This window comes from Ammospiza caudacuta, chromosome 18 (genome assembly GCF_027887145.1).
Source record: "Ammospiza caudacuta isolate bAmmCau1 chromosome 18, bAmmCau1.pri, whole genome shotgun sequence".
Classification (NCBI taxonomy): domain Eukaryota; kingdom Metazoa; phylum Chordata; class Aves; order Passeriformes; family Passerellidae; genus Ammospiza; species Ammospiza caudacuta.
Window position 1 is genome coordinate 9,379,792 of NC_080610.1, and position 25,860 is coordinate 9,405,651.

The 25,860-nt window shown below is 44.5% G+C and overlaps 1 protein-coding gene across 1 annotated transcript in view; it reads right to left on the reverse strand.

Moving 5' to 3' along the window:
• Positions 1–25,860, reverse strand: part of FBRSL1 (fibrosin like 1) — a 495,799-nt gene that overhangs the window by 264,005 nt on the left and 205,934 nt on the right. The window contains exons 3-4 of the mRNA XM_058816540.1: positions 15,916–16,017; positions 4,903–4,938 (exon numbers count right to left, since the gene is read on the reverse strand). Coding sequence (XP_058672523.1) covers positions 4,903–4,938; positions 15,916–16,017 — 138 coding nt within the window. The remainder of the gene's footprint in view (positions 1–4,902; positions 4,939–15,915; positions 16,018–25,860) is intronic.

Consider the following 25,860-nt stretch of genomic DNA (forward strand, 5'->3'; position numbering starts at 1 on the left):
AACCTCTGCACCACAGGCACAAACCTGCCCATGCTCACACCAAGGATTCCTGGCCTGAGAGCAGCCTCCTTAGCAGGCACCATCTGCTTCAGGGTTCCACAGACCTGCACTGAGCTGGCACAAAACTGAGAGAAGCCATGGAAAGAGCTTTACAGGGGATATAAACCTGCAGAGTCAACAGTTCCTCTGCTGATGATTTTCCAACACTTTGCAGCCATTTGTACCTGTCCTCCCTCGTACTGAGGTGGGCACTATCTCTGTGCTGCAAACCAGGGGAATGCAGGTCAGAACTGGCTGTCCCAGCATGGGCATGAGCCTAAGAGATCTGACAGGGTGGTTGTGGGCAGCTCTGTTGGGCAGCAGTCCCACTGTACAGCAGCACTGAGCACACAGCACAGGAGAGGAGTCCTGCGTGGCTGTAAAGATCTTTGCCAGCAAAGATCCAAACTGGCTGGAACGCCAATTCCAAAAATGAACAAGATCATTTGAGAGAACACCAGGAAGGGGCAGACTGGGGTCCAGGCAGACAGTGCAGGGGGCTCAGGGTGCTCAAAGCCCACCCAGTCCTCTCCTGAGTCACCTCAGGTTCAGCTTCACCCAGGGGATGAGATAATTTCTCATGCTACATCACCAAGCAGGAGGCATGAAGGTTGCAGATAGCACTGAGTGACTCTGGATGGCCCAAGGGTCTCTGCAAGCCTTATGGTGTTCTGCACATTTCTCTCTATCCACGAGCTCCAGCCTGAGTTATCTGAGACACTGGTTTCCTGCGCTCAACAAGGAAGATGTAAAATCAACAGAATTTGATCAGCTGCCAGGGATTTGACTAGGCTACAAAGACTTTGATATTCTACAGAAGCTCAGAATAAAAATCAGCTGCTGCTGTAGCCAAGAGTATGTTACTGTTTTTATTAAAAAAAAAAAAAACCCTTTCAAGAACAAATAAAACCAAACAAAGACGTCTCATCCTCCTGTACTTTTGTTCCAAGGCACACTCAGACAGGTTGGCTCACTGGCTATCCATTTGCCATATGCTTTCAAGTTTATTCTTTCATTCACTCCCATAGTTTACCCCCTTCCAGTTCAGAAGACGAACAGCTGCACAGATGCTCTATAAATAAACTACATAATTTATTGGAAGAGGGTTTTTGTTTATTTTTTTAAGCTACCACATATTCCCCAGCTCTATCCTTTTCCATCCTCTCTACAAAACTGAGTCAAATTCAGCTGCAGCTTGGGTTTGTCTCTACAGTGTGCTCAACCTTATAAACAACTGCAACTTCTTAGCCATTAATAACAAACTGTATGTATTATCTTCTATTCATTGTAACTACTTTATAATGATGTTTGGTTCTAAGTTAACTACCAGAAAAAAACCTGACAAACATCCGCAGGGCGGATATGTATCAGTGATGTATAGAAACCTCAACTAGTTCTAACTCTGATTCTCTGTGTACTTTTTAACAAATCAGTGCATTTTCAGGTAGACAGGCCTCTCATCCTGTAACCAAAAAGAGAATCTGTTTTGTCTGCTCAGAAGACAGACAGACCTCTCTGACTAAAATCACTAATCTTATTTGTGCATGCAGGAAATGTGACAAATGGCTGGAGTAGTTTATCACACAAATGTAACCATAAAGTCATAGAGGGAATGAGATATTAACCTCCATAAACAAACTCGTGTTCCATTTCTCAGCACAGCGGAAGTATACATTTAGTGAGATAAGGATATGAAACAAATGCTGCTGAGGAGAGAAAGAGCTGCAGCAGCAGCACAGACATAAATGTCTTGTCCTATCCCAGTAAAAGTAAATGCCATTTGAAAATTAATTTTAGGAAACAGTGTTTTAAGAGGTTTTGTCTGTGGTATGTACAGGAGACTCTGAAACTATGTGCCAAGTCACTGTTACTGCTAGTTTTGAGGCTCAAATTAAATCTAGGTGCAATACTATCAAATCTAGGTACATCTGAAGTTCATCAGATGTAACTTCAATGAGACCAAAATTTCACAGCTATTTCAAGCATGCTCCTTATTTAGGCACCTAATGTTCCATGGGAAGCCTGAAGTCAAGGAAGTTACTGGAATATCCAACCCTCAAGAGTTAGTCATTTAGACACTTGCATTTATTTTTCTTCCTGCCTTTAGCTCCAGAGTACGCACTTCATGGATGAGGCATCTGCTGAAGTTTTTCACCAATGAGCCTGCTCTGACTGCCTGGACAGGCCTTGATGGCTCAGCTGCATGAGCCAAACCTTGGACTGAGATTTTTTTCATGCAAGATTCCTACTGTAGGTTTTAAGTTCTCTCTTGGCAAATGCTCATTTCCTTAAAATGTGCATTTTCTACAAATGTTTCTGAAATCAAACAGCAAGGACAGCTGACGCAAGTGAATGGAGCAGAGTGGAGATTCAGAACGAGGTAATTAAAATTGAGCACGCACAAAATAGTTTGTGGTATTTAAACAGCTGCCGATGGAAGCCAGTACAAGAACTTCACCAAGTAACGATACAGATCATCATTCCACAACACAGCTATCAGGAGGAACACCCAGCACAGCAGTGTCTCCAGCATTTCTCCTGCTGCCACTGCTTTCACCATGTTTGGGGAACAGCCCGTCCCATGTAAACAGGGGCAGAGCCAAAACAGTGACTTAAAGTTTCATAGACAGCTGCTTTCGTGAGAAAATGAGAACTGTTATAGATGTTATGGACAAGTCCTGCTGTGGGGCCAGTTGTCTGGATCTGGTGCTACCTGCAAGAATCAGCTTCCCATGGGAGTTTGGGCCAATGGAAGTGGCAGTCTCTGACTTTTGCTAAATCAAATTAGAGCAGCATCAGAGTCTTGGGGGAAGCAGTGAGCCTCAAGAGCTGGCACATGGTGGGGCAGAAGGCAGTTTAACAGGGAAAATGACAATCTATAAAGAATAGCAATGCCATTTCACACTACTTGTGATCTCTGGCATGCAGAAGGCTCTTACCTCCCTTGAGAAGTTATGGGTTGGCAAAATAAGAGAACCTTGTCCCCACACATGCACAGAGAAGGAGCTAGTAATTTTCTCAAAATCATTTCTCTAAGAAACAAAAGTAAATTTCTGAATAGCCAGCAATGGAAGAAAACAGTCCTATGATTTATTGGCCTTGAGACTCTGAGAAGAATTCTTTGGCCTTTTTCCATTACAATTTTGCAACCTATGTTATAGCCACTGGGAAATTGTTTAGCTCCCAAACCAGGCACTCAGTCATAAAATCTGTGAAGATGATTCATTATTATTTATGTGGTGCCATGGGCATGCATGGCATTTTACAGACAAATAGAAGATAAAGCATCTGCCTTTAGAAGCTTAGGTGAATCTGATTCTTCAAGTGTGTGGAAAGCAGCACTTAATGAGTCCTAGAGCAAACATTCCTCATCCCTCAATGAATTAAGCAATGATACTCGCCTGGGATACTGCAGGATACTCAGTAAACATATAACTACTGTCTAAAAATTTGTGACATTATTTCATTAAAACTGTGAGGGACTTTTCAAGTCATATGTTATTTTGTAATGGTTTTATGATGAAAATGTACTTAATCTTGTATTATGAATTTCTGATAATATGCATGATAGCATGGGACAGTGTTGCTATGAAATTGGACCATAAATTCTGCACTGCCTGGCAATTTTTTCTCTTTGTGCACTGGGTAGAAGCTCAGCAAGCTCCATCACCCTAAACTTACAACATAAATTATTTAAAGTAAATAATTCTGGTGATTAGAGTCAAAAGAAATGTGTTCCAGGCCTCCACATCAACTCCCTGAAGTACATAAAATCCACCCTTGTTCTGGTTCTAAAGAGAATGAGCAGCTTTAGCTCTTGGTATGAAACAGTTTGGGACCACTCACCTAGAAGGCAAAACTTTATCATGGCAGAGGTTGTGAAAACAGCAATTACTGTCAATCAGTGCAGGCAGGAGTTGTTTGCTGGACTGAGGAATCCATGTTCAGATTTGCATATACCTCCATCTAGAACCTTTGCACTCCACATGACTTACTGTCTGAACAAGCAGGGTATCATATCTCCCCACCATACATTTGTTTTGAGAGTCAGATATAATGTGATTCCAGGAATTTTCATGTTGACTTTGCTAAGCCTCTCACACCCTCTCCTATTTCTGTATTACTCAGTCATGTCTGTGCCTGCCTTTTGGGACAGCTGAGCAGAAAATGTATCCAAAACAAACAAATTAATCCACCTCTACATGAAGAAATGTCATTATTGCACACACAAATAAGGTACATATGAACAGAAAAGGACAATTAAACATGTCTGGTACATTGCACACATGGGCAGACGTGTCCTGACCCTGTAACACCACCCTCAAACATTGTGGCACTCCTGTGAAGGAACCATCAGCAACACCCTCCCCTGAAAACAAGCGAGCTTGTTTTGTAACTCAGAGGCTTGTAAATAAGATAATATTGACATTCATGTTGTTTACAATGGTGAGGGCTGCAATTCTTTGTAAAATGGGAGTAATTGTGTATTTGATTCTTGTATTAATACACAAATGAAAATGTGTATGGGGGAGGGAGGAGAGGAGGGAAGCATCTCCTGCTGGTGTTGAAAACTCTCTCCACTCAGGTCTTGTAATTCTCCAGAGGTGACTATCTAGCTGAAATACACCATCAACTGACCAAAAAATCCCCTCCCTATAAGTACAATATTAACTTAAGAAGCCCCCAGGCTCTTAATGCACTCCCACATGTCAGGGCTGTCCCCTGCAAGGTGCATGACAGCCCTGTGCTCTCACCCTGTTTCTGTTCTGCATTTCTTCCATGCCAGTGGCTGTGCAATAGGGAGTGTAAACCTCTGCAATCAACATCAACAGAAGTGAAAGAATTAGCTGTAAAATGACTTACGGAGTAGCCTCTTCCTGAAAGCGATTGAGCAGAACTCTGTGGGAGGAAACAATATGCCACAGTAAGTAATGCAAGAGATTCTGTGTAATGTAAGATAAGAATCATTTTGCTATTCCCTCCCCCAGCCCAGTATTCCTTAGGGGAAAACTCCACAACCTCAAATGAACTCCTGCTACTCTGTGTGCTGCCACAGGGGTAACAGGCAGAGAGCACATCCAGGTGAGGGCTCTGGGGCTATTTCAGGCCGGGTTTCATAAGCCAGAGCAGGGCCTCAACAGCTCCTCCTGACCAAGGTAAAGCTCTCAGCGTGGGACAAGTCTTCAGAGCAGCAGGACACACACTTTGAGCCATCCCTCTCTTCAGGACATGACAGCACCTTCCTAGGAACAGCACGCACACGTGAGGATGCTCTCCAGAACCAGGCTGGCACATTTTGCCTCATCGACTCCAACTCTCAATCGTGTAACCAAATATCCCACTTTCCATTCCCCTCCATGAATCTGTGAGCCTCCAGCCTTCAGTGCTGCAGCATTACCATATGACAACTCTATCTGAAATAACAATAGCAGCAAAGCACTAATTTATCATCTCTCAGAGCTTTAATAAGCACTCTGTCCCTTTTGAATAAGTTAAATTACATTGTTTACTCCTGCTCTTCATTTCAGCTCCTCCTGCTCCTTTCTCTACCACATCCTTACCTCTTTCACATGCTGCCAAATCATTTGGTTCTTTTCCTTCTCGTTACACCAGCTCCAGTCACTTGGATCCCTTTCCTCTCTCTACAACCAAAGACTGTCGAGCTGCTGGGTTTTTGCTGGCAGTGGCTTTCTCCAAGCAGCTAAATGAATTCCACCTCTAGCTCCAGCTGCTGCTATATGCCTTCTTTTCGGAAATTAAAAAGGAGCCAGGAACACACGACACCGCATAACCCAGCAAGTACTCTGCAGGCCAATTTCCAAGTGTGATTTATAATCATGATGCCCTCACTACATGATTTTATTAAACAAGATCCAGGGAGTCTTAGCAGTCCTGTTTCTAAGACTGATGTTCTAGTGGGTACCAAAAATACCGAATTGTTACAGGCTGATGGTGAGGATTATTTTGTCTTTTTGCAGCAGTGCCAGAAGTTATCACGTTACTAAATCAGCACAGCACAATACCCCAAAGAGATTGATGCAAACTGATTGCAAATACTTGTAATTTTTCACCAGCAAGATAACAGTCCCTTTGTACTAGCAGTTTGAAAGCCTTTTGATCAGAGGATACCTAGATATACCCAGGAAACCTTTTCCAGACTCCTGCTCTCAGTGGAACACACAATTGTCTCGTTGCTCTGCCCATGCCAGCTCCGTGCCACTGTCTGTGCCTCTGACACCAGACAGGCAACTCTCCAGCCAAGTGCCCGTGGAGAAAAGCTCCCAAAGCCAAGAGCAAAGTTATGGGGGTGTGGGAGGAGGGCTCCCTGTTAACCCTCTCAGTGCCACACAGAAGGAAAGATGTGACCCAGCTCTTACACACAGGTCTGCAGCCAAGGAGTGACTGGGTGCCAGTCCCCAGCCCTGGCATGCTACACCTGCACCTCTGTGCTGCTGGAAAGGGACAGCTCCCACAGGGGAGCCTGAGGCACCAACAACACTGATAACAGCATCTGAATTCCCACCCTCTGCATATTGCACACAGATTTGGCCACCGCCTTAAAACATTACAAAAAAGTAGGGATTTATTTATAAACCGCCTAAATATAAACTGCCCAGAAATAATGCTACAGACCAGTGAAATGAAGGGCAGTGGCATTTACCTCTATTTTTGAGAAACTATGATAAACTTATTCCTCTCTCTACGTACTCTATACCCCAAAGTACTCACGGAATTCAGCCTTGTATAGAAAAAGGTTAATAACAATATCCTGCTATCTACATAAGTATGCCAAACAGCTGAACACAATTATGTGTTCCAACACTTTGGAGAGCTTGACCAGGCAGTTCACCTAAAGTAAACACAGAAATGATGTGGAGGCAAATTACCTGCTTGGAAAGGCGGGAGGAGGAAAGGAAAAAGGGTGGAAGTTCTCACTCCAGCCCTCCATCAACTGAGATTTAACCAAGAATGACAAGGTCTAACAAATTGGAAATAATAACCAAAAACAGAAACAAGAGGTTTCATTAGCAGCTTCCCTCTAGGGAAACAGCCTCAGAGCATTTTCACTCTCACAGTTATTTTCCATCTTTGAGCTTTGTGCAAATGCAAAATGTTTTCCTGGGATGGAGCAGACTCTTGGACAACAAACTCAAGCACACTAACAACAGACCTGCTTTTCTTAAGACAACTTTCAGGCATCCCAAGCTGTCCAACAACCCCAGGAATCTGCAGAACATTGATTTAAAACCACTGAGTAGAAAACAATAAAACCAGTTGTTGGGTAAAGTGTTACATCAGAAATAATGAAAACTGAATGGCAATTGACTCTGGTATTTTTCACATCCAAGAGCCTCTTCTCTCTGAAAAGTTTTAATATCAAATTTCCTGAAAAATCAGTGGTGAAAAAGGGTGGGGTTTTCCCCCTCCCTCAGAATTTTTCTTGCATATATAAAATTCGTAAGTGGTGAATACTTTGGAGTCAACTCGTAAAATGTTTTCCAACAATTAGGTTTATGCATCACCATGCCCCACGCTCTCCAGGGCTGTTTGCATGCATTTTTCTGCACATCTAACAAACCACTATTGCTTTTTTGGTTAGCTTGGAACACTGCAGCTCTTTAGGCAGATCCATACCAATTGTCACACGTAGCAATTCTGAAAAAACCCAGCTAATATCAGCTACAAGTGCCAGAGCAGAAAGGTTTGCATGCAACTGTGATGGATGTTCCTAAAGGAAAAAATCTTTGGGGGTTAACACAAACATGGCTCAGTCCGTATGTCTCTATATCAAGATCAAATAATGAGAAAAGTAATCAATTGTGGCTGCAAATATAAGAAATCTTAGTGGAAGTTTAACTTGGCATGTACCCAACGCTGAAGAAACCTCCTTTCACAGAGAATGAGTGCTTGTCTGGCAGGAGTAATTACTGGGGCAAGCCTTCAGCTGGAACAACTCACCCAGGCTCTTACCTACAAGGACAGGAGCACTTACATGGAGGGCTGTCACACAACTCTCACTCTCCAAAGAGGCTCTCTGCTGGCTTGGCCAATTTTCTCCTTGTCAGAAGGGCCTCAAGCAGCAGGGGATGATGGTGCCTGTGGTACCCAGCAGTCACATCCCCTTGGTGCTGCTCCCGCCAGCACAGCACCTGCCTGGGAGCTTTGGGAGCTCACCTGAGGCTGAAACCCAAACCAGCTGCAATGCAGGCACCCAAAAAGGCTCAATTCCAGCCCTCAAACACTGCCTGGAGAAACCATGGTGCCCATGGTACCCAGCCAGCCAGATCCCTGTTGGTGCTGCTCCCACCAGCACAGCACCTGCCTGGGAGCTCTGGTAGCTCACCTGAGGCTGAAACCCAAACCAGCTGCAATGCAGACACCCAAAAAGGCTCAGCTCTGGCCCTCAAACACTGCCTGGAGGAACCATGGTGCCTGTGGTACTCAGCAGTCACATCCCCTTGGTGCTGCTCCCACCAGCACAGCACCTGCCTGGGAGCTCACCTGAGACTGAAACCCACACCAGCACCCAAGAATGCTCAGCTCTGGCCCTCAAACACTGCCTGGAGAAACCACAGCAGGCAGGAAAGGGCTGACAAACACAGCTCACAGCCAGGACTGTGACCCCACCCAGGCAGACAGTGAATCCCAGAGCTCTGCTCCAGCTGCACAGCAACCCTGAGCAGAGCCTCAGGGAGGGCAGCAGCCTCTCTGCCTGCTGAGCACCAGCTCCTGCCTCTTCCAGGGCTGTCTGGAATGCCCAGCCTTCCTAGGGGAGACTGTTGTTAGTTAGGGGCAAAATGAGTATGGTCTGTGCATTTAATGATGCAGAAGTGGAGCTGTACTGCTAGGTGGCATTTGTGCATAAAGATAAATGGCTTATAATATTTTGCAGATGATGCGCTCTTTTACAACTAAAGATTTTTGGTTCCTTTTAAGCCCAAGGTTAAAAACAAAACCAGACAGCACAGACAAGACATTTCAGTTATGTCACAGAGTGAATTATTTCTACCCTGGGATAGCTCTCGTGTTAATTACACTGGATATAAAAAAAATACACCTTTCTGGAAGCAAAGGCAAAATCTTACTGCATAAAGATTCTACTACCCCCCCACTGATGTCCTTGAGAGCTTGAGTTACACTGCTATCTGCAGCTGTATTTAAAAGATTTCTTTCTTTCTTTGTGATAAAAATGGCAACTACAATTTAGAAAAGAAAATAATGAGAAAATCTCACCAATAACCTGCAGCAGGTTTTCCAAGATTGTCTATTAAATTGACAGAAAAAGTTATTTCCCTTATATAAATAAAAGCATGGCCTTCCACTGCTCTCATGATGCAAAAGAAATTAAGACACCCTCTGTTCAGTTTCTTAAAGCTATTGGGTTACTTATTGAACTCTAAAGACAGCGGGAAGGGCTTTAAAATCCAGTAATAATCAAGGTAAAAGGGCACCTCAAGCCAATTCCCCACTCTCAATGGGTCAGGCAGGTTTCAAGTTGGATCTTTTGTGTCCTTGATATAAAACCTAACTACAAGGGGATTAGTTAAAAGCAGGTGATGGCAGCACGACCACAAAACTAAGTCATCTGTAGTGCTTCCTTCCATCCTCTTTGGCTAAAGGACACAAATTAACATATTCCAGAAATGTCAAGAGTTCATTCCTGCTTTTATGACACGTGCCATTTCATTGGCTGAAGCCAGGAGTGTATCAAGTACCTCCAAATCAGCAGCTGAAATGGTGTTTTCAGCCAATAGCTATTCCCATGTGCCACAGGACAGTCCCCAAAACAGCCTCCAACCACTACTGTTAATGCCATCCTTGTGTTAGTGTGGAAACTGAGGCAGGGAAAGACTCAAATGTGCCCAGTTGCACCTGAGGAGGGAACTGAGGGAGAATTCCCAGCTCCTACTTAGTGCCAAATCACAGGCCCAAGCTTATCATATGGCCCAGTGCTGCAAAAGCCTGATTTGCTTGGTTAGCACTCAGCAGAGGTAATCAACAGTATGTACAGAGAGATCTGATTTTGAATTCTGCTTTATAGCATTTCAGGATGACACTCACCTCAGCTGCACCCAATGCCACAGTCAGGGCAGAGGCACCAGGAATTGGATGTGTTTACCCTCCCTTGGTGCTTTATAGAGCATTCAACAACAGAATATGGGTTTAGCTTAGAATACTGGAGAAATCTCATATTTCCTTCCCAAACAAATCCCTTATAAAACTCAAATATCTTGGAATGAGAGGGGTAAGAGGAGAGGAGGGCAAAAAGAGCCAAGGGCAGGAGATATGCCAGACCTTAACACAGAGACCCTTAATGCAATTAATTTCCACAGCCACACTCCTGCCTGCTGATACAACGAGTTCAATTGCCATGGCAAAGGTCACCAGTGCATCTGATGTTCGCTGAGATTGGAACCTGGACCTGACAAGATAACCACAACACGTGATGAACAATCTGCATGCCCTGCAATGCCTGAATGTGCTCCTTCTTGAATTCACTGACTTTATTCTGTTGGATAAACAGCGAGTGTTATGCTTAGAAACACTGCAAAACCAGTCTGGTAGGATATCAAACGACACAAGGTCTGAACATCTGTAACTGGCTTGATAAGCTACAGAACAGCTTCCTCACAAGACACTTTTATCCCTACAGCTGATGGCTGCAGACAGCAGAAGGAAAGATGCTCATTGACCAGGAATGAACAAACTGAGTGCAGTTAGCCAGAAACAACAGGAAAAGACCTCACAGAAATGCACAGAACCTACAGGAGTGCTGCTCCCATTCAAACCATCACTTCTGCCAGCTTCACAAAACTCCTCCAGACTTTCTTTCTTCCCAAGTATCCCTCACTGAAACTTCGTGCTAATCATTAGAACTTAAATTTCTGCTGACCATTTCCACTCAAGCATTTGGGGGTTTTGGGACATAGAGAAAAGCAGACAGCATGCTGAAGGGATGGGCATTTTTACCTCCAGAAGAATGGGATTTGCATTATATATTTCATGATATATCCATGTATATTCAAACCAGCTTCCCAAGAGTCATGGTTTGTGGTAGGGGTGGTAAAACTATCCTGTTGCCAAGTCTTTTTAACTAGAACAGTCTTACTTCACTCTTCAAACTGCAGATTAGATCTCAGTGTGTCACACATGGGGAACAATGGACAGCACATGCCACAAAGAGTTTGCAGCCCACACATTATCACCCCAGGCCTTCCAAAAACTCCTTCAGTGAGCTGTGTGACACCCCTGACCACGGCTCTGAGGTCCCATTGCCACCCTGACAGAGCCAAGAGCAGGCATCCCACATGCACCAAAGTTTACAGTGTGGATAAATGTGGAGCTGTGGTGTGACTGTGGTCTGATTCTCACTTCAGAGGCTCGTCTGATCGTGCTTCTGGCAAGGTACTTCAGCCTGAGGCACACAGGAGGGACCTCCAGCTTTGTACCTTGCTGCTGCTCTAATCCCCGTGCCCCAGGAGGGGAAACGTGGGACGGGGAGTAGGAGGGAAGGGGGAGGCAGTGCCTGTGATGGCACACAAAGAAAAGCAGATCACAGTCAACTGCCTGAATTAGAAATCACACAAGTTATTTTGTATTCATCTACCAGAGAGAGAATTTTATATCTAGCCTATACAATATGCTAAACACTTATCAAAGAACATTTAGAGAGAGGAAAATCTTTGCATTTCCTAAAAGGCTGCTTTTCGTTTATTACGTTTAAAGAAAAACAAACAAACATATGAGGATAGGATGATGAAAAATTAGAAAAGATAGCCTGGGGGATGAGAGGAAAAGGCTCTCAACAACTTAGTAGCAGTGCTTGCTGGTTTTATGCACAGCTGAAGCCAATCCCTTGAAAAGGAGAGTTTTGACTCTTAAGTGGCCAGCACCTCTCGCAACATATTTCCTAATCAGCGAGTATTTATGGTCGATATTTTATATTTCCAATTTCCCCCTAAGGGCTCCTGAGAAAGCAGCACACCTGCCAACCTTTTCAGCTGGGCCAATAATTGCCAATTTGCTCTTTGCCTTAGTATATCACTCAATTTAGCCCTGGCTGTGCCCTGCATACATCCTCATTCATCTCTGTGCCCCCATGACAATTAGAGTGTTAGCTTCAGCTAACTAGGGCAACTATTCTACTAGGGTTGGAAGACAATTATTAGTCTATTTTCCCATCTTGTGGCAACAAAATTGAGAATCCATGACAATTACATTCAGCAATTCTGCACTCTGCCGCCTGTTCCCCCTCCTTGCCCCCACCTTCCGAATATTTCAAATTATCACAGCTCTACTACCACATTCAAATTTTCCATGTTCACAGGGAGTGAGGCTTCTATTTAAATGATAATGAGGGACGATCCATTCAATTTAGTGAGGGAGAAAATCCATTAAAAAGCAGGCAGTTCTTAAGCTGATGGGTCAAGAAAAAGATAAAAACCCTTTTTTCAAGCCATTATACAAGGCTCTGTGTGGATTTTTGGACTGTTCAGGACATCAGAAAAGATTAGGACAATTATGGAACATGGGGAAAACCAAAACAAAATGCCCAAGCTTTCCACTTTTACTTGGGTCAACACAACAAAATAGCAATATGGCTTATCTGGCTCTTAATTCTCTGGCAACTTCCAATTACCTCACACTGAAAGGCAGCAGAGGAAAATCCCATTTTGGAGAAAAGCTGTTGACTCTGTTTTGGTTGTAGAAGACCTGAGAGTACATGTGTAACAAGGATGTTGGCTCTGTAGTAGTTTTTAAGGGAATTTTACATCAACACTGGGAACATAAGCAAGTGGCAGATTCCAGCTCCTCTCTGCACCACAAAACCTGGGCTAAAACTTCACTGTTTTTCTGCTCTGAAGTTTCATCATCCCAAAGAAGAGCCCAGCCTCAACAAATCAAACCTCTGCAGCCAGAGATGATTTCACTAAATCATAATAAGCATTTTTTTCCCTCAATGACCCATAATAAATGGCACTCGGTGTAATGTCTGGAAAGACTTACTACACAAGCCAGACAATTACTGTCTCACCATGAAATTGTATCATTCTCTCCCCACAGAATTTTCACTTATGGCAAGGAAGGAGCAAAATGCTCTGGGTTTCATAGTAGATGTACCAATTGCTGTTTGTGTGTGTGTGTGTGTGCGCACAATATAATCAATCATTTGCCTCAGTTTTCTTTAGAGTGCAATTATTTCACCACAGACCAGGCCACCTCTTGACTTCACGGTCCATTAGAGACTAATGACATGCATTAATGTAAATAAAGAACAACTTGCTGCCATCCCACTGAACAAGTCACCTCAAGGAACAAATGGCACAGAGGGGCTGAGCTGCTCAGAACAGCACCTCTGAAACGGGGACCAGTGAAGCTGGAGGGAGGATCTAGTGCTCCTGAGATGGCACCACTACAGCTGACACTGTGATAGGCACATTCCCCAACACACCTGCTGGGTGCTGCCCTGTCACCTCCTGCCTCATTCACTGCATTGTTCACCCCCTTAGTGGGGAAAGGCAGCACAGAGAGCAGCCCTGAAGGCCAAACTCACCAAGGAACAGCGCAGGTGCCTCCTGCTGCAGAGCATCCATCTGCAGGGACACTGCTGGGTGCTGCAGCCTCTGTAACCACCACCCTTGAGGAAACACCATCCCTGCCTTCCCTGGACATCCTGACTGCCCTGTGCTCCTGATCCTGAGGACATGCAAGGAGTTGTGCCCACTCCAGTGCTTAAACTGTGTGCTGGGACACACAGCTCCAGAGCCAGCAGGGACCAAGCATGCTGGACAGAAAATCCTGCAGGAATCAACACTCAGTAGAATCTTGTTGTCTCCTCTCCCTTTCCCTGCTCCCTCTCTACAGTGAGAGAACCAGTCTGCCTCCTCATCCCCTTGCACAGAAATGGGGAAAACCATCTGATTGTACCTCTGGGACTTCCTAAGACTTTGAGACAGTCGCTAAATAGGCTGAGGAACATGTACCAGTACGTGAGGCAGTGTTATATGTAATTAAAGCTAAATTGCACTCATCAAATAACGAACGAAGAGCATTCTGTGATTCCTGAACCTTACTTTTCAAACTGTTTAATTACTAATTTGAAAAATTCTCATTTGCCATGGGTCGCCAGGTCACGAGAGCAGCTTCAGCAAAGCTCTGAAGTGTGCCCCGGCCTCCAGGCACTGCCCAAACGTCTCCTCTGACTAAAAAAGAACAGAGTGCCTGTTTACCACTGAATTTCACTGGCTGCTGAACAGGCTTTGAAGATTTTGCAGGAATTAGGCACTCGGAGTCAATTCCTACAGGCTCAGTCTGCAACTTTGGGGGCAAAGGGAAAGGAGGAGAAATACTGGAAGTGCATCGGCTTAACAAGAAAAGTCTCCAAGACCACTTAACGCTTTGACCTAAGCTAATGGCTAAGCTGGAATATGTTATTCCTTCCTGCAGCCCCACTCTACAGCTACAGTGCAGCTCCCAGGCTCTCCTGCTCACACACCCATCAGGAGTGCTGCGGGGAGGGGAACAGAGAATCCCATCGATGTGGATACGGGATATTTTACATACACACAAAATCACCCCCATTTCTGACTAAAACACTGCCCAAATGTCCCACAGCAAGGGGGTTTGTCCCAGCCCCCCCGGCTGCCTGGCCCCAGGGCGTGGGCTGGCAGTGCTGGAAGCAGATCACAGGACATGTTATTTTTCTCTTCCTCCCACTGCGTCGGCTGTTTACAGCGCCCCATTCACACTCCAAACATGTAGAGAGAATTTTCCCCCGTCACATTTCCCTGTCAGAGCTGTCAAGCTGAATCCCGCTTTAATCTGCCAAAAGCACTTTTCTGCTGACATTTTTAATAAATACTTTCAGCTTTTAAACACATTTGTGGGAGCCATTTTTTTCCCCTTTTCCTCCTGTAGAACGGGCTCTGAAAGCCTTAATAGCAAATACATTACACTTATCAAAGGCTTTCCCCCCCTCTTCCTTTTGCATCCTGAAGCGGAGGTAGTGTTTTCAATTTTAAAGCTAAATTAACTGTCCAATTGAATTTAGCTGGTGTGAGCCGTTTTCTGTGACAGGTTTTAGTTATGAAGCATATTTTACATTAATAGAACTCAACATGAAAACCACTCGCTCTGGGATTTCTGTGGCTTGCCATTGAAATGGCAAATTTAATATTTCAGACATGCTCGTGCCAGTGTTTGATTATTGTTCTTCATTTAAATCTCTCCTAACGGGAAAGGTCCTAATTAGTAAAAAATCATGTTTTAATGAAGGCGAAATGCTAATTGCTAACACAAAAAGCCTTCGTATAAAATTATCCCAGCACTGCCATTGATTTCTTGGTGACTCAAAAGCCCATTTGTGTGTTTACACACTAAGGCACCATTTGCTTTTGTTTTATCATAACATTTCACTCAATGTACCATCGAATTTCCTGAGAGAAAGACAGCTTTCCCCCAAAACCCTCTCATATCTTGGCGGCAGGAAGCATAAAATTAGATGAACTAACTTTGCACCCAAACTATGTGATTACGTGCAGCAGTTAAACCCAAGGATGCTGTAAAAAGCTTTTTAACACAACTTCTTTGAAAAAAAACCAAAACAAACCATCAAGCCATTTTTCCCCAAGGAATAACAATTCCATTTTGTTTTCCCATCTCTGATCTTTCGCTTATCATATTATTTGCACCATGATTATAGTGTTTGCAAGGCAGCTCAACCACTTATGCCGTAACACTCAATCATGACATAAAAAAAAGTTATTACACAGTGACCTCTGGATGCCAACATTTGTTCAGCAAGATTTATGAAAAGCCATGTCAGCAGCGGGAATTGCTGCAGTGAAGCGATGCTTTCTCCTGAACGGTACTTACATCACTGAGACGGTCCCTTGAGCTGCTCCGCTGAGAGCTTGTGGCCTCCCTGATGCTGTCTTCCTCGCTATTTCTGCCACTTCTGCTTGTAGGGACCTTCATCTAGAGGGAGAAGAAGGAGGGGGAAAAAGGAGATTTTCAAGCACTGCTCTGCCACCTGTTCCCGAGGTTGCTGACGGCAGTTCAGTCAATGTTTCACTCCTGCGCCCACCGTGGCAGGGGTGGAATGCAGGGGGCTCCTCTGCAGTTGGGCTTGGCCCTCTGTGTCCACACTCCCTGTCACCAGCGTGGCAGGGAAGGTGCTTTTGGCACTCCTGGGAGCAGGTGAGGTTGTGCCTGACACGAGGGGGGAGCAGACAGACAGACAGACACACAGACAGACAGAGCCCCTTCACTCTGCTCCCAGCACTCCTCAGCTGGGGCTGCCTGACCCACCCAGGCCATCCTTCCCAGGGACCACCCCAGGGACTGCACTGAGAGACCATGATGGCCACACTTGCTGAAACAGCTTGCTTGAGATGCTGCACAGAATTTGGAGCACATCAGGATTAACTCTCACAGCTGGTGCTTTCACTGCTGCATCATCCCACTCCCTTCACCTGAAGTTGTGCTTGTGTTTGGACAGAAGTGAGAGAGCCAACGTTTGAAATCACAGCAACCTTCCTCTTACATCTGCTGAGAGTGTTACAGGGGGAGGAGAGGGGTAGGATAGATGTCATTCACAGCTTCATTCCTGGGCTCATTTACTAACAAATTATTCTGCTAATTCCCTCGTGAAATACTGGGTGGAAAGAAGTGTTTAATTTATTAATAGGTTCTATTCATATCAGTTTGGTTCCATTTAAATTACACTATTTAAAATGTCGGCTTGTACAAATTGGTATTTTTAATGGCAATAAAATCCCTTTGTTTCTTGCTGTCCTGTTCCGTGGTGGTGCTGGCAGCCAGCAGGGCTTGCCTTTGGTGCTGGTGCAGCCCTTGCAGCCCTGCCCCTGTGGCACTGGGCACACTGGACAGGCTGTCACCATGTGGGCACAGCAATCTGAGTGCTGGGAGCACTGATCACTGCACTCCATGGATGCCTGACAGTGCTGCCAGCTAAGTCTGTCAATATTTTAATGAAATGTTCTACTGTGTGGAGAATGAGCTCCAGTTCTCATCCAGAGTGCACAGCCCTGTATGGGCATGGGTAGCAGAAGTAAAAGGAAAAATAAAAAGCAAATATCATGCTTAGTAGATTTCTGATTAATGTCCTTGCTCTGCATGCCTTTCTGCCCCCTTACACCTCACCAATACAGTTTCTTCAGCAGGATAAGACTTTTAGACACATCTAAGTGATAGAAATAAAAATTTTTTCATGGCCCCCTCATCATACAATCACCATTCTCAGTGCAGTGCCCTGTCTCACTCCTTGTCCATCATCTCTCAAATATGCTGCCCACCTGAAAACTTTTATCAAGACAAATATTTCATCTTTGCTCCTATGTCAAAATGTTCAAAAGCACAGCACAGCAATGAGAGGTAATGCCTGCTGGGATCTGCTAGAATTATTCCCAACAACAGGGAGCTTGCATTTGCAACTACTCACACCATGTATCAGGGCAAGAAATAATCCACTTGAAGTTCATGATGTTCAATCCATATTGTCTGTTCCCTTAATAACTAGGTCAACAACACCAAAAAATCTAACTATACTACATCAATATTGGCCATAAGCCATCAAATTTTAAATTCCACATATAATTAAGTAAATTTGGTGAGGTTTTTTTTCCTAAATACATTAAATGATTGTCATTCACTTATTTTATTCTTTTTGAGGTCTTTATTAAGCAATTACTACTTCAGCTATGCCATTATCTTGCCTAGGATTGATGCCAAGCCAATAAGACAAATGGTAATACCCCATTAATTATAGTCTTTCATAACACTGGCACTCCAGCTTTCTTCTGTCATCTGGGTCTTTCTACACTTAGTCAAAACCCAACTTCACTGGTTTAGAGTCATCAGCCAGCTCTTCTGAAACTCCTGGATGCAAAGTATCTGACCTGCCAATATCAATCCTTCCAGACACAGCAGGTGCTTTGTTTCACCATGAAATAGGAACCACTTAACCATCACAGGGCAGAATTACAATTTCCCTAATACAGTACAGAAATGCCCATTGAATTCTGCAGCTTTCTTATTTCTGATCCACAACCTTCTCCCTCCCACCAAGGAACACATCAAAGCCTGTCAAAATCATTACACTTCTGACCTAAACAACTCCTAGACAGCTGCAAATTAAAGGAAAAATAAATTATGCCATTCCAAATCCTTTCACCTTCCCAAGTGCAAATGGTTGCTAGAATTAATTCAAAAGGACTAAACTGCCAGCTGTTTAAAGTTAGCACAGACTCACCCAACCTGTTACCAGACTGGATCCTTTTGCTGCTTTTCTTGAGTTACACTCAGCTCCAAACACCACCTGTTTCTTTTCTCCAAATTTCATTAAAGGAAAACTACACCTACACACACAGTAACAAATTGAGACAATTTGACCTGACAAGGTCTTGCACAGGCAAGCAAATTAGAAGCATCACTGCTGCCATTAACCTTTCCAAGTAAATATCAATTATTAAACTTGCTGCAATACCTCTGTCCCCAGTTTGCTGCTGTGAATTAAGAGGGTCATCAGCCTTTTTGACAGATCTTGTTCATTTACACCTGCTGCCTGCCAGCAGGGGAGCCCGCACACCCGCAGCCCCAGCGCTCAGCCAAGCTGCCTTAATTCATCAGTAATTACCCTAATGAGCCACATGCAGGACCCAAGGAGGAGGACAAGTTGTTCTGCTAAATGGATGCATTGGTTTCAGGGGCACTCTCAGCAGACCTGGGTATTAGCAAACTGGCCAAAAGCTCCTTTCCCAAAGTTGCCACTGGCTCAGCTGCTTGATTTCTAGTGATTTTCTCTGGGTGTTTTTGCTTGAGTTCCAGAAATTCCTCCTGACCACGTTCCCTGATTGAGTTTTACTATAAAAACTAGTATTCCTCTCCCTTGGAAAAAGTCATTACTGTTCCAGAGGCAAAGTGGGCTCCTGGCCCTGCTCCCAGCCTGGGGACGTCATGTCCAGCTCAGCACAGACCCAACCAGCCAACTCCCCAAATCCACAGGCAAAATACTGTATGGTCCTCTCATACAACACATTGCCAGGGACTTCCAGAGGCATCAATGCAACACCAGCCATGTGGATTAAACATCTCAGGGGGATGAGCCAAATATCCCACCTAAAACTTGAGCAGCCCATATTGATTGTCCAGGGTATTTACAAACAGTGGCAGCATCCTTCAGCAACCACAATTACACATGCAATTCAACATTACAGGCTGTTCCCACCCAAAATCCAATCCTTTTGAGACATACATTGTGTGCCCCTGTCCCTCTAAATTACCCAGACTATACTCAGGTACTTGGGCAAAAACAATCCTGTGGATGGGTTTGCCCTGTTTGAGGCAAGACTAACCCAAACTGGAACTGGAGAGTTCCAGACAGCGTAACAGAGCCAAATCAGAGACTGGGGAACAGCAGGAGGAAGTGTGTGGGCCAAACCTGAGTGTGTTTGAGAAGCAAAACATCTCAAAATAACCCTGATGCCCAAAGCTCTGCAGAGTGGGGCTTGGAAAGGTGCTCCTCAGCCTCATTTCCTAAGGGCTGGAGGTGGGAGGGAATCTTGTCTTAGACAAAGGCTGACTACTGTGTCACTTCAGGAGAGCAAAGCTGGAAGAAAATAAAAAGGCACATGGGGACAACTGAAGCTGTTTGTTAATTTATCTCTTCCAAACCCTAAGACAGCAAGACATTAATGTCCACGCATAGGAACTGAAACACTGAATAGGTGCTGAAGTTTTACTCCAGCACAGCCTGTTTCATCGTTGAGGGGAATTCTCCAAAAACATTAATTAAACTCAAAGCTGCTTAAAAACCAGACCAATGCAGTCTCCTGCCAGATAAATAACACTCCAGACCCACCACACACCGCAGAGCAGAGCTGGTGGCAGGCAATCCTGGCTCTCTGCAGTCAGCTTGCACCAGGAAGGACAGATCTCTGTTTGGGAACGTGCAAAAGTCCATTGCCAGCTCGGTGGGAGCAGGCCAGGGCTGCAGGCAGGGCAGGTACAGAGGGTTTGTAAGGCCATGATCAATTTGCATCCTGCAGGTGCTCACGGACAGTCCCAAGCCATGCTCGGAGCCAAGAATTATGAACCTTGCGCTGTTGGACATCATGTAGCATGATTAAATATCATAACTCATCCTGGTAATAACTCCAGCTCTGCTGTCCTGGAAGGCTGCTGCCTTTCCATCTCTCCCATCCAACTTCCCCCTCCCTAATTTTTCCTGTGGGGTGGGGGTGGAGGAATATATGAATGGGCAGAATGGGCCTTGCTTCCCTAAAAGGGCTTTTCCATTACCACTATGTTGGCTCTCAGCCCCTGCTTTTTAATCATAATAGATCAGCCTGCTCTCCATTTACTTAAGCTTTTCGGATGTCAGAGGGAAGCACGTTTTTATTTGGCACACCTATTTTCGCATCGTGGGCACGCTGCCCCCGCTCATTATTAATAAATACACTTCGATTTATCACAAGCTCCATTTGAGTGCCACGGGGAGCCTGGGGCAAAAGGAGACAAATTCTTTTCTTAAGTTGCTCTGAAAGGTGCTGGGCTTGCCGACCCTCACCCCCATTAACCCAGCACAACTCGTGGGCTCCTACTGGGAGCTTCACGGCCTGTGCAGCGGCAGCCTCGGACTGATCTTGTGCCATCTCAATATATTTGTTCATTATCTTGCGCACACACAGAAGCATTTGGAAATGTACTCGGGGCACAGGCCAAATTGAATCATCTGCCTTCATTTTCCACACGATCTGAAGCTACAGCTGCTACAACAGGCTGTGGGATTTTTATTTTCCTTCCTTAACAGTTTTTTTTCCCCCCCTCGCTCTTAAAGTCACAGCGGTCTCGTTTTAAACCCCTCGCTGTTGCTTGGGTTTTGTATCTGTGTGGTATAAAACTGGTCTGGCATGCAGGGTGGGAAAAGAAATTCCCAGCAACCTCTCTCTGCACAGTTCTGAAGGAAAGACAGAAAGCAGAAGCCTCAGGGAGAGACATAATGAAGGTATTAATCTCAGACATGCCTGTTCTGGTGGCTCAGATGGGTCTATTAATCCACTAATCCTGTCACCTCTGCCAGTGGACAGGCAGCAGCAGGAATGGCACCCACTGACTTTGTGCTGCACTCTGGAGCCAGGAATGGTCCATGAAAACAAAGCTGCCCTTCCAGATCAGAAGGGCAAAGAGTTCCACACAGCACTGAGCCAAGTTGCCGCCTTTCAGGAACACGTGAACTTTGAGAAGAAAGTTTAATTCCTTTTTAAAGCTCTGCAAGATCCACTTTCATTTGTCTTGAGAGAGGGAGGACAGACTAAACACAGCCTTTGGATTTCCATGTTACTGCCTTCATGGTAAATCTGTTTTGGCAGGAGCCACTTGGAGATAAGTGGGCAGAGCTGAGAGGCATCCAAGTCCCAGAGTTTAGGTCCAAGCTTTCAGATCACCAGAGACAGGGATGAATCAACCTTATCATGCTCATCTATCTAAACTAATGCTGCTGAACACCACTTTACACCTCATCAGCAGGTAATGACTTTATCATCAGCTCGGCCAAAGGACCCTTTTTCAACTCTTTCTACAGGGTTGAAGAAAAATTTCCTGCAGGTAACAAACATCATTCAACAAAGATCATGATTTCCTATGGCTACAAGAACTGATAACACCAACTGTTCCAAAAACTTACCAAAAATACTTGTATGGCCTGTCGCCTTCTTAAAAAAGGATGAAAAGGATGCTTAAACAATATTTTAGGGGACTTTTTTTGCTAACATTGGCTTGCATTTTATTATCAAGTCCCAGATAAGCTCATGTTTCTCTGGTAGACTATCAGCAGTAGCAGCTTTCTGCACCAGGAGACAGTAAACTGCCTTAATAAATACAAATGGACAATTTAATTAACATATATTGGAGACTTGGAAAAAGTACTATTTGTGGATGAAACAGTCTGTTAAGGGATTGCAGTCAGGGCTTACTCAGTGCATTCTAGGCAGGCACCAATAAGTGGCAGTGAAAAAGTGCACAGAGCTCTACCCCAATGATTAAAGACCATGCTGAAATTATAAACGTCTGTTTTCCAGAAAGTGTGGGGGGAAGTCACCCAGTTGCCTCTGGTTTTAATGTTTGAAACAAAACAAACCATTTGGCTTTAAAAATGTACTTCTTTAAACCTGAAAAGACCCACGTATCAAAACAAGGTGGAATCAGCTAAACACATTACTTCTGATTTGTTTCCTTGAAAATCCAGCCTTAATGCATTCTAACAAAATTTATCTATCCCAAGCATACCTCATAATGAGATCAACTGGGAAAAATATCAAGCTTGTTTGTATATTTTATACTTGCTCTAACTTGGCAGTTTGGAGATTATGTATTCCCTAGGTCCCTCCTTAAATCGTTTCACACGCTACAATTTGATTTTCTTTGCTTGCCCTTTTCCACAATTTTTTTTGATACATTTTATTGAGTTCTGGCTCAGAGGGAAACGTTTCCTTTGAATTAAGGGTGCAATCATTTTTTCTCCCCTCTAAATAAGGACATATGGAGTAGAAAGCAATGTTATGGTTTGAGTATTTTATGATTGAAGTAGGGCTCATTTAAAAAAAATGACAGTAGCATCAGGTTGGATTAGAGTAGTTTTTCTAATTGGGTGGTGCTGCTGTGGATACTGTGATGGGCTATCTTGGCCATAATTCATTTTAAACAGGACATGTCCGTTTTTACTTACTGTGATGAAGCAGCAAACAGCAGCAGTGTTATGATACTGAAGGAAAATTGTCATTATTTTTTAAGTCATTCAGTTCCATGATGTTTCCAAGGTAGTGTTTGCACATTTTCCTGCTATGCAGACTATTGGTTCCCTAATCCTGGTTTACCAGTTTCTTTTGGCTAATTTATATCAATAGCCTGTGTTGCAGCCAAGCAGTCTGTAACACAGTGGTTTGTTTTTACCTCTCCCTGGGATGCAGAGAACTTGAATTGATGCTAGCCAAGGATTTCTGAGCTTAGACTGAGTCAGCTGCTAAAGCAAGGCAAACACAACAACTTCTCCTAAGAAAAAGCATTATCAGTGAAAAACCAAAATATTCAAAAGCCACTGATAATGTTGCTCATGTAGCTGAGAAACTACCTACTCACTAACAACCTAACTTTCCACCTTAATGCTTGCAACCAGATCTGAGGGTCACCTTCCATTTCTAAGAGCAAATGAAACCCAAGCTCCTTTGGCCTGGGCAGCTGCCTTTGCAGTTTCTGGAAGAACTCCTGCCTGGTGCTGTGATTAGCCAGGGCCACATCCTGAGTGAGCTCAGCTCCAGCTCTCTGGGAGACACTTCTGCAGACCAGGAGACACTTCTGACAGGGGAGCAACTCTGTCTGACCTCGTGGCTCTTGTGAGCAGCCATGCAAAGAGCGGGCCAGCACCCTGGAGAAGCCTCTCTCCCCAGTGCCCAGCACAGTATGGAGAGCAGGGCTGGCTTTTGTGCAGCTCTGGGAGTGCTGCAGTGATTTTTCACAGCTTTGGGCTGGCAGGTGGCCCCGGCTGCGGGGCAGAGCCGGCTCCGCTCCCCAGCACGGCCGCGCTCAGAGCAGGAGCATCGCTGCCATGAGAGAGCTAATGCTTATTCTGGAAAAAAGCTGGTGCTTAAGCAGGCAAAACTGCTCGATTTTCCAGCTGCCATCAGGCCTGCATAGCAAACTGCACTCTGCATGCCCCCAGCCGCACTTGGCAGATGGCAGCAGACAGCTGGGAGAATCTGGGTTTGACATACGTCAGTGACAAACTGTGTCAGCCCAGACCTGCTCCGGTTGCAGCCAGGCAGTGAGTGTGCCCGAGTGAGACTGGGACTGCCCGGGGGAAACAGCATTCCCAGCCCTCCCAACTCCAACTGCTTCCACAGCAGGGCATGCAGATGGCACCTAGGAGCCCTTGGGGATGGCTGCACGAGCAGGGCAGGGCAGCAGAGGGGCATGGACTGGGTTTGTGTGGCAAAGTCTGGGTGGCAGGGTGTCTGATGGAGAAGCTGCCACCAGCTTCCCCCATGTCCCGTGGAGACAATGCTGGCTCCAAGAGGGACCCAAAGCCAGGCCCATCAGCAATGGTGGCAGCACCTCTGGAACAACACAGTTCAGAAGGGGAAAAAGTTGCAGCACAGCAGCATTTGCAGCCAGAGAGAAGAGTGAGAATATGGGAGAGAAACAGCCCTGCAGACCCCAAATCTCTGAAGGAGGAGGAGGAGGAGCCCTAGGCAGCAGAGAAGTTGCCCTGCAGCCTGTGGTGAAGATCACAATGAGGTGACAGGTCTCAAGGAGTAGCATCCAATAAATAGCCCGTGAAAGAACTGAAAGCTTCTGAGCCTCTCAGAGCTGAAAGCCTCCATGCCTCTTGAAAATAAGATTTGTAGCTTCAAGTTTCACATAAAGATGATTTGGACCTGTGACTCTCGGTTATAAAATGCCATCCAATATGCGTCAAATAGAAAATTGATTTGGCACAGGGTTTTTTTGGTAATGGGAAAGAAATTGATACACTGAAGATGAGCTCAGAACTCTTAGAGCAGATGCATCAAGTGTTACCAATCTGGTGCAGTGGACCATAGCAAAAGGATCACTGCAAGGGAAGTAGCTCCAAGCAGGACAGGGGGATGATTGACTGAGCATCCACTTAGCAAGGAGAGAGCTGTGTTCAGCTGGAGCCAGCAGAATAAATTGGGCTGAGCTTACACAATGCTTTTAAACACCATGTAGGAGGCAATCAGAATTGACAGCTTTAGCATTGCTGCCATCTATGCATACAGATACCATCTATTAAAGGCTAATATCAACAGCTGTGATGTTCAAAGCAAAAGTAGATTTAATATACATATTAAATTGTCCAAAGCTGCAGGAGATGTTTCAAAATATATTAGGAAATTCCACCAAGAAAAGTATCTCTGTATATTACAGTAGTTCTCTTCCGGTAATGCTACTCCACAAAACTGAGGACTCTGACTTCAATGTGAAAGGTGATGATAACCTTCAAAAGTGATTTTAGTAAAAGAAGATCCCAAAACGCAAAGTAAACTTATTACTAATTATGTCAGACAGGCAAAGCATTCAGTGCAGCTCAGCCTCAACCTTGGGAAGAAAACAGACATTCCCCAGCCTTCCGATACCTAAAGAAAGATATTGGACAACATTTGCCAAGAACAAACTCCAGACCTGTAGCACAAGCAATAGAATGAGAGATCATGTGACACGTTTCAGCTGATCTTGGAATATCCACTGAGAAAACAGACAAAAGACAAGTATTGGAGACAGATTTCAGAAGAGCAACTGGGCTGCTATAGGCACAGTGCTGTGATACCAGGCTCGAGCAGCAGAAGAAAAGAAAATCAGAACTGGAGTAAATTGACTCAAATTATTTCAACAAGGTTTTCTGGAAAATTATTATTCTTGAATAAGCTTGGTTTCATTTCTTCAATAATTTTGTCTGAAAAGGAAACTGGATAAATGTGATTCATTTAGGATTCTCGATGCACTCATACTACAAGGCATTCTGATAAAAGTGACTGCTATATAAATATCAATAAAGCATATTTTAAGTGGAGACCAGATCAGCTGAGTTCTCAGAAAGCAATGTCAATAAATAAGCATTAATGTTTGCTACAGAAGGTAAAAGGATTTAAACAAGGTTTGAAGCTATTCAATAGTCACATCAATATCTGAGAAAAAACGTTATCAAAACCACTGCAGATAAAATTCATAGATGCCAATGATTCCTTTTTAGAACAAATAAGGAAGAAGAGGGGAAGGAAGCAGCTT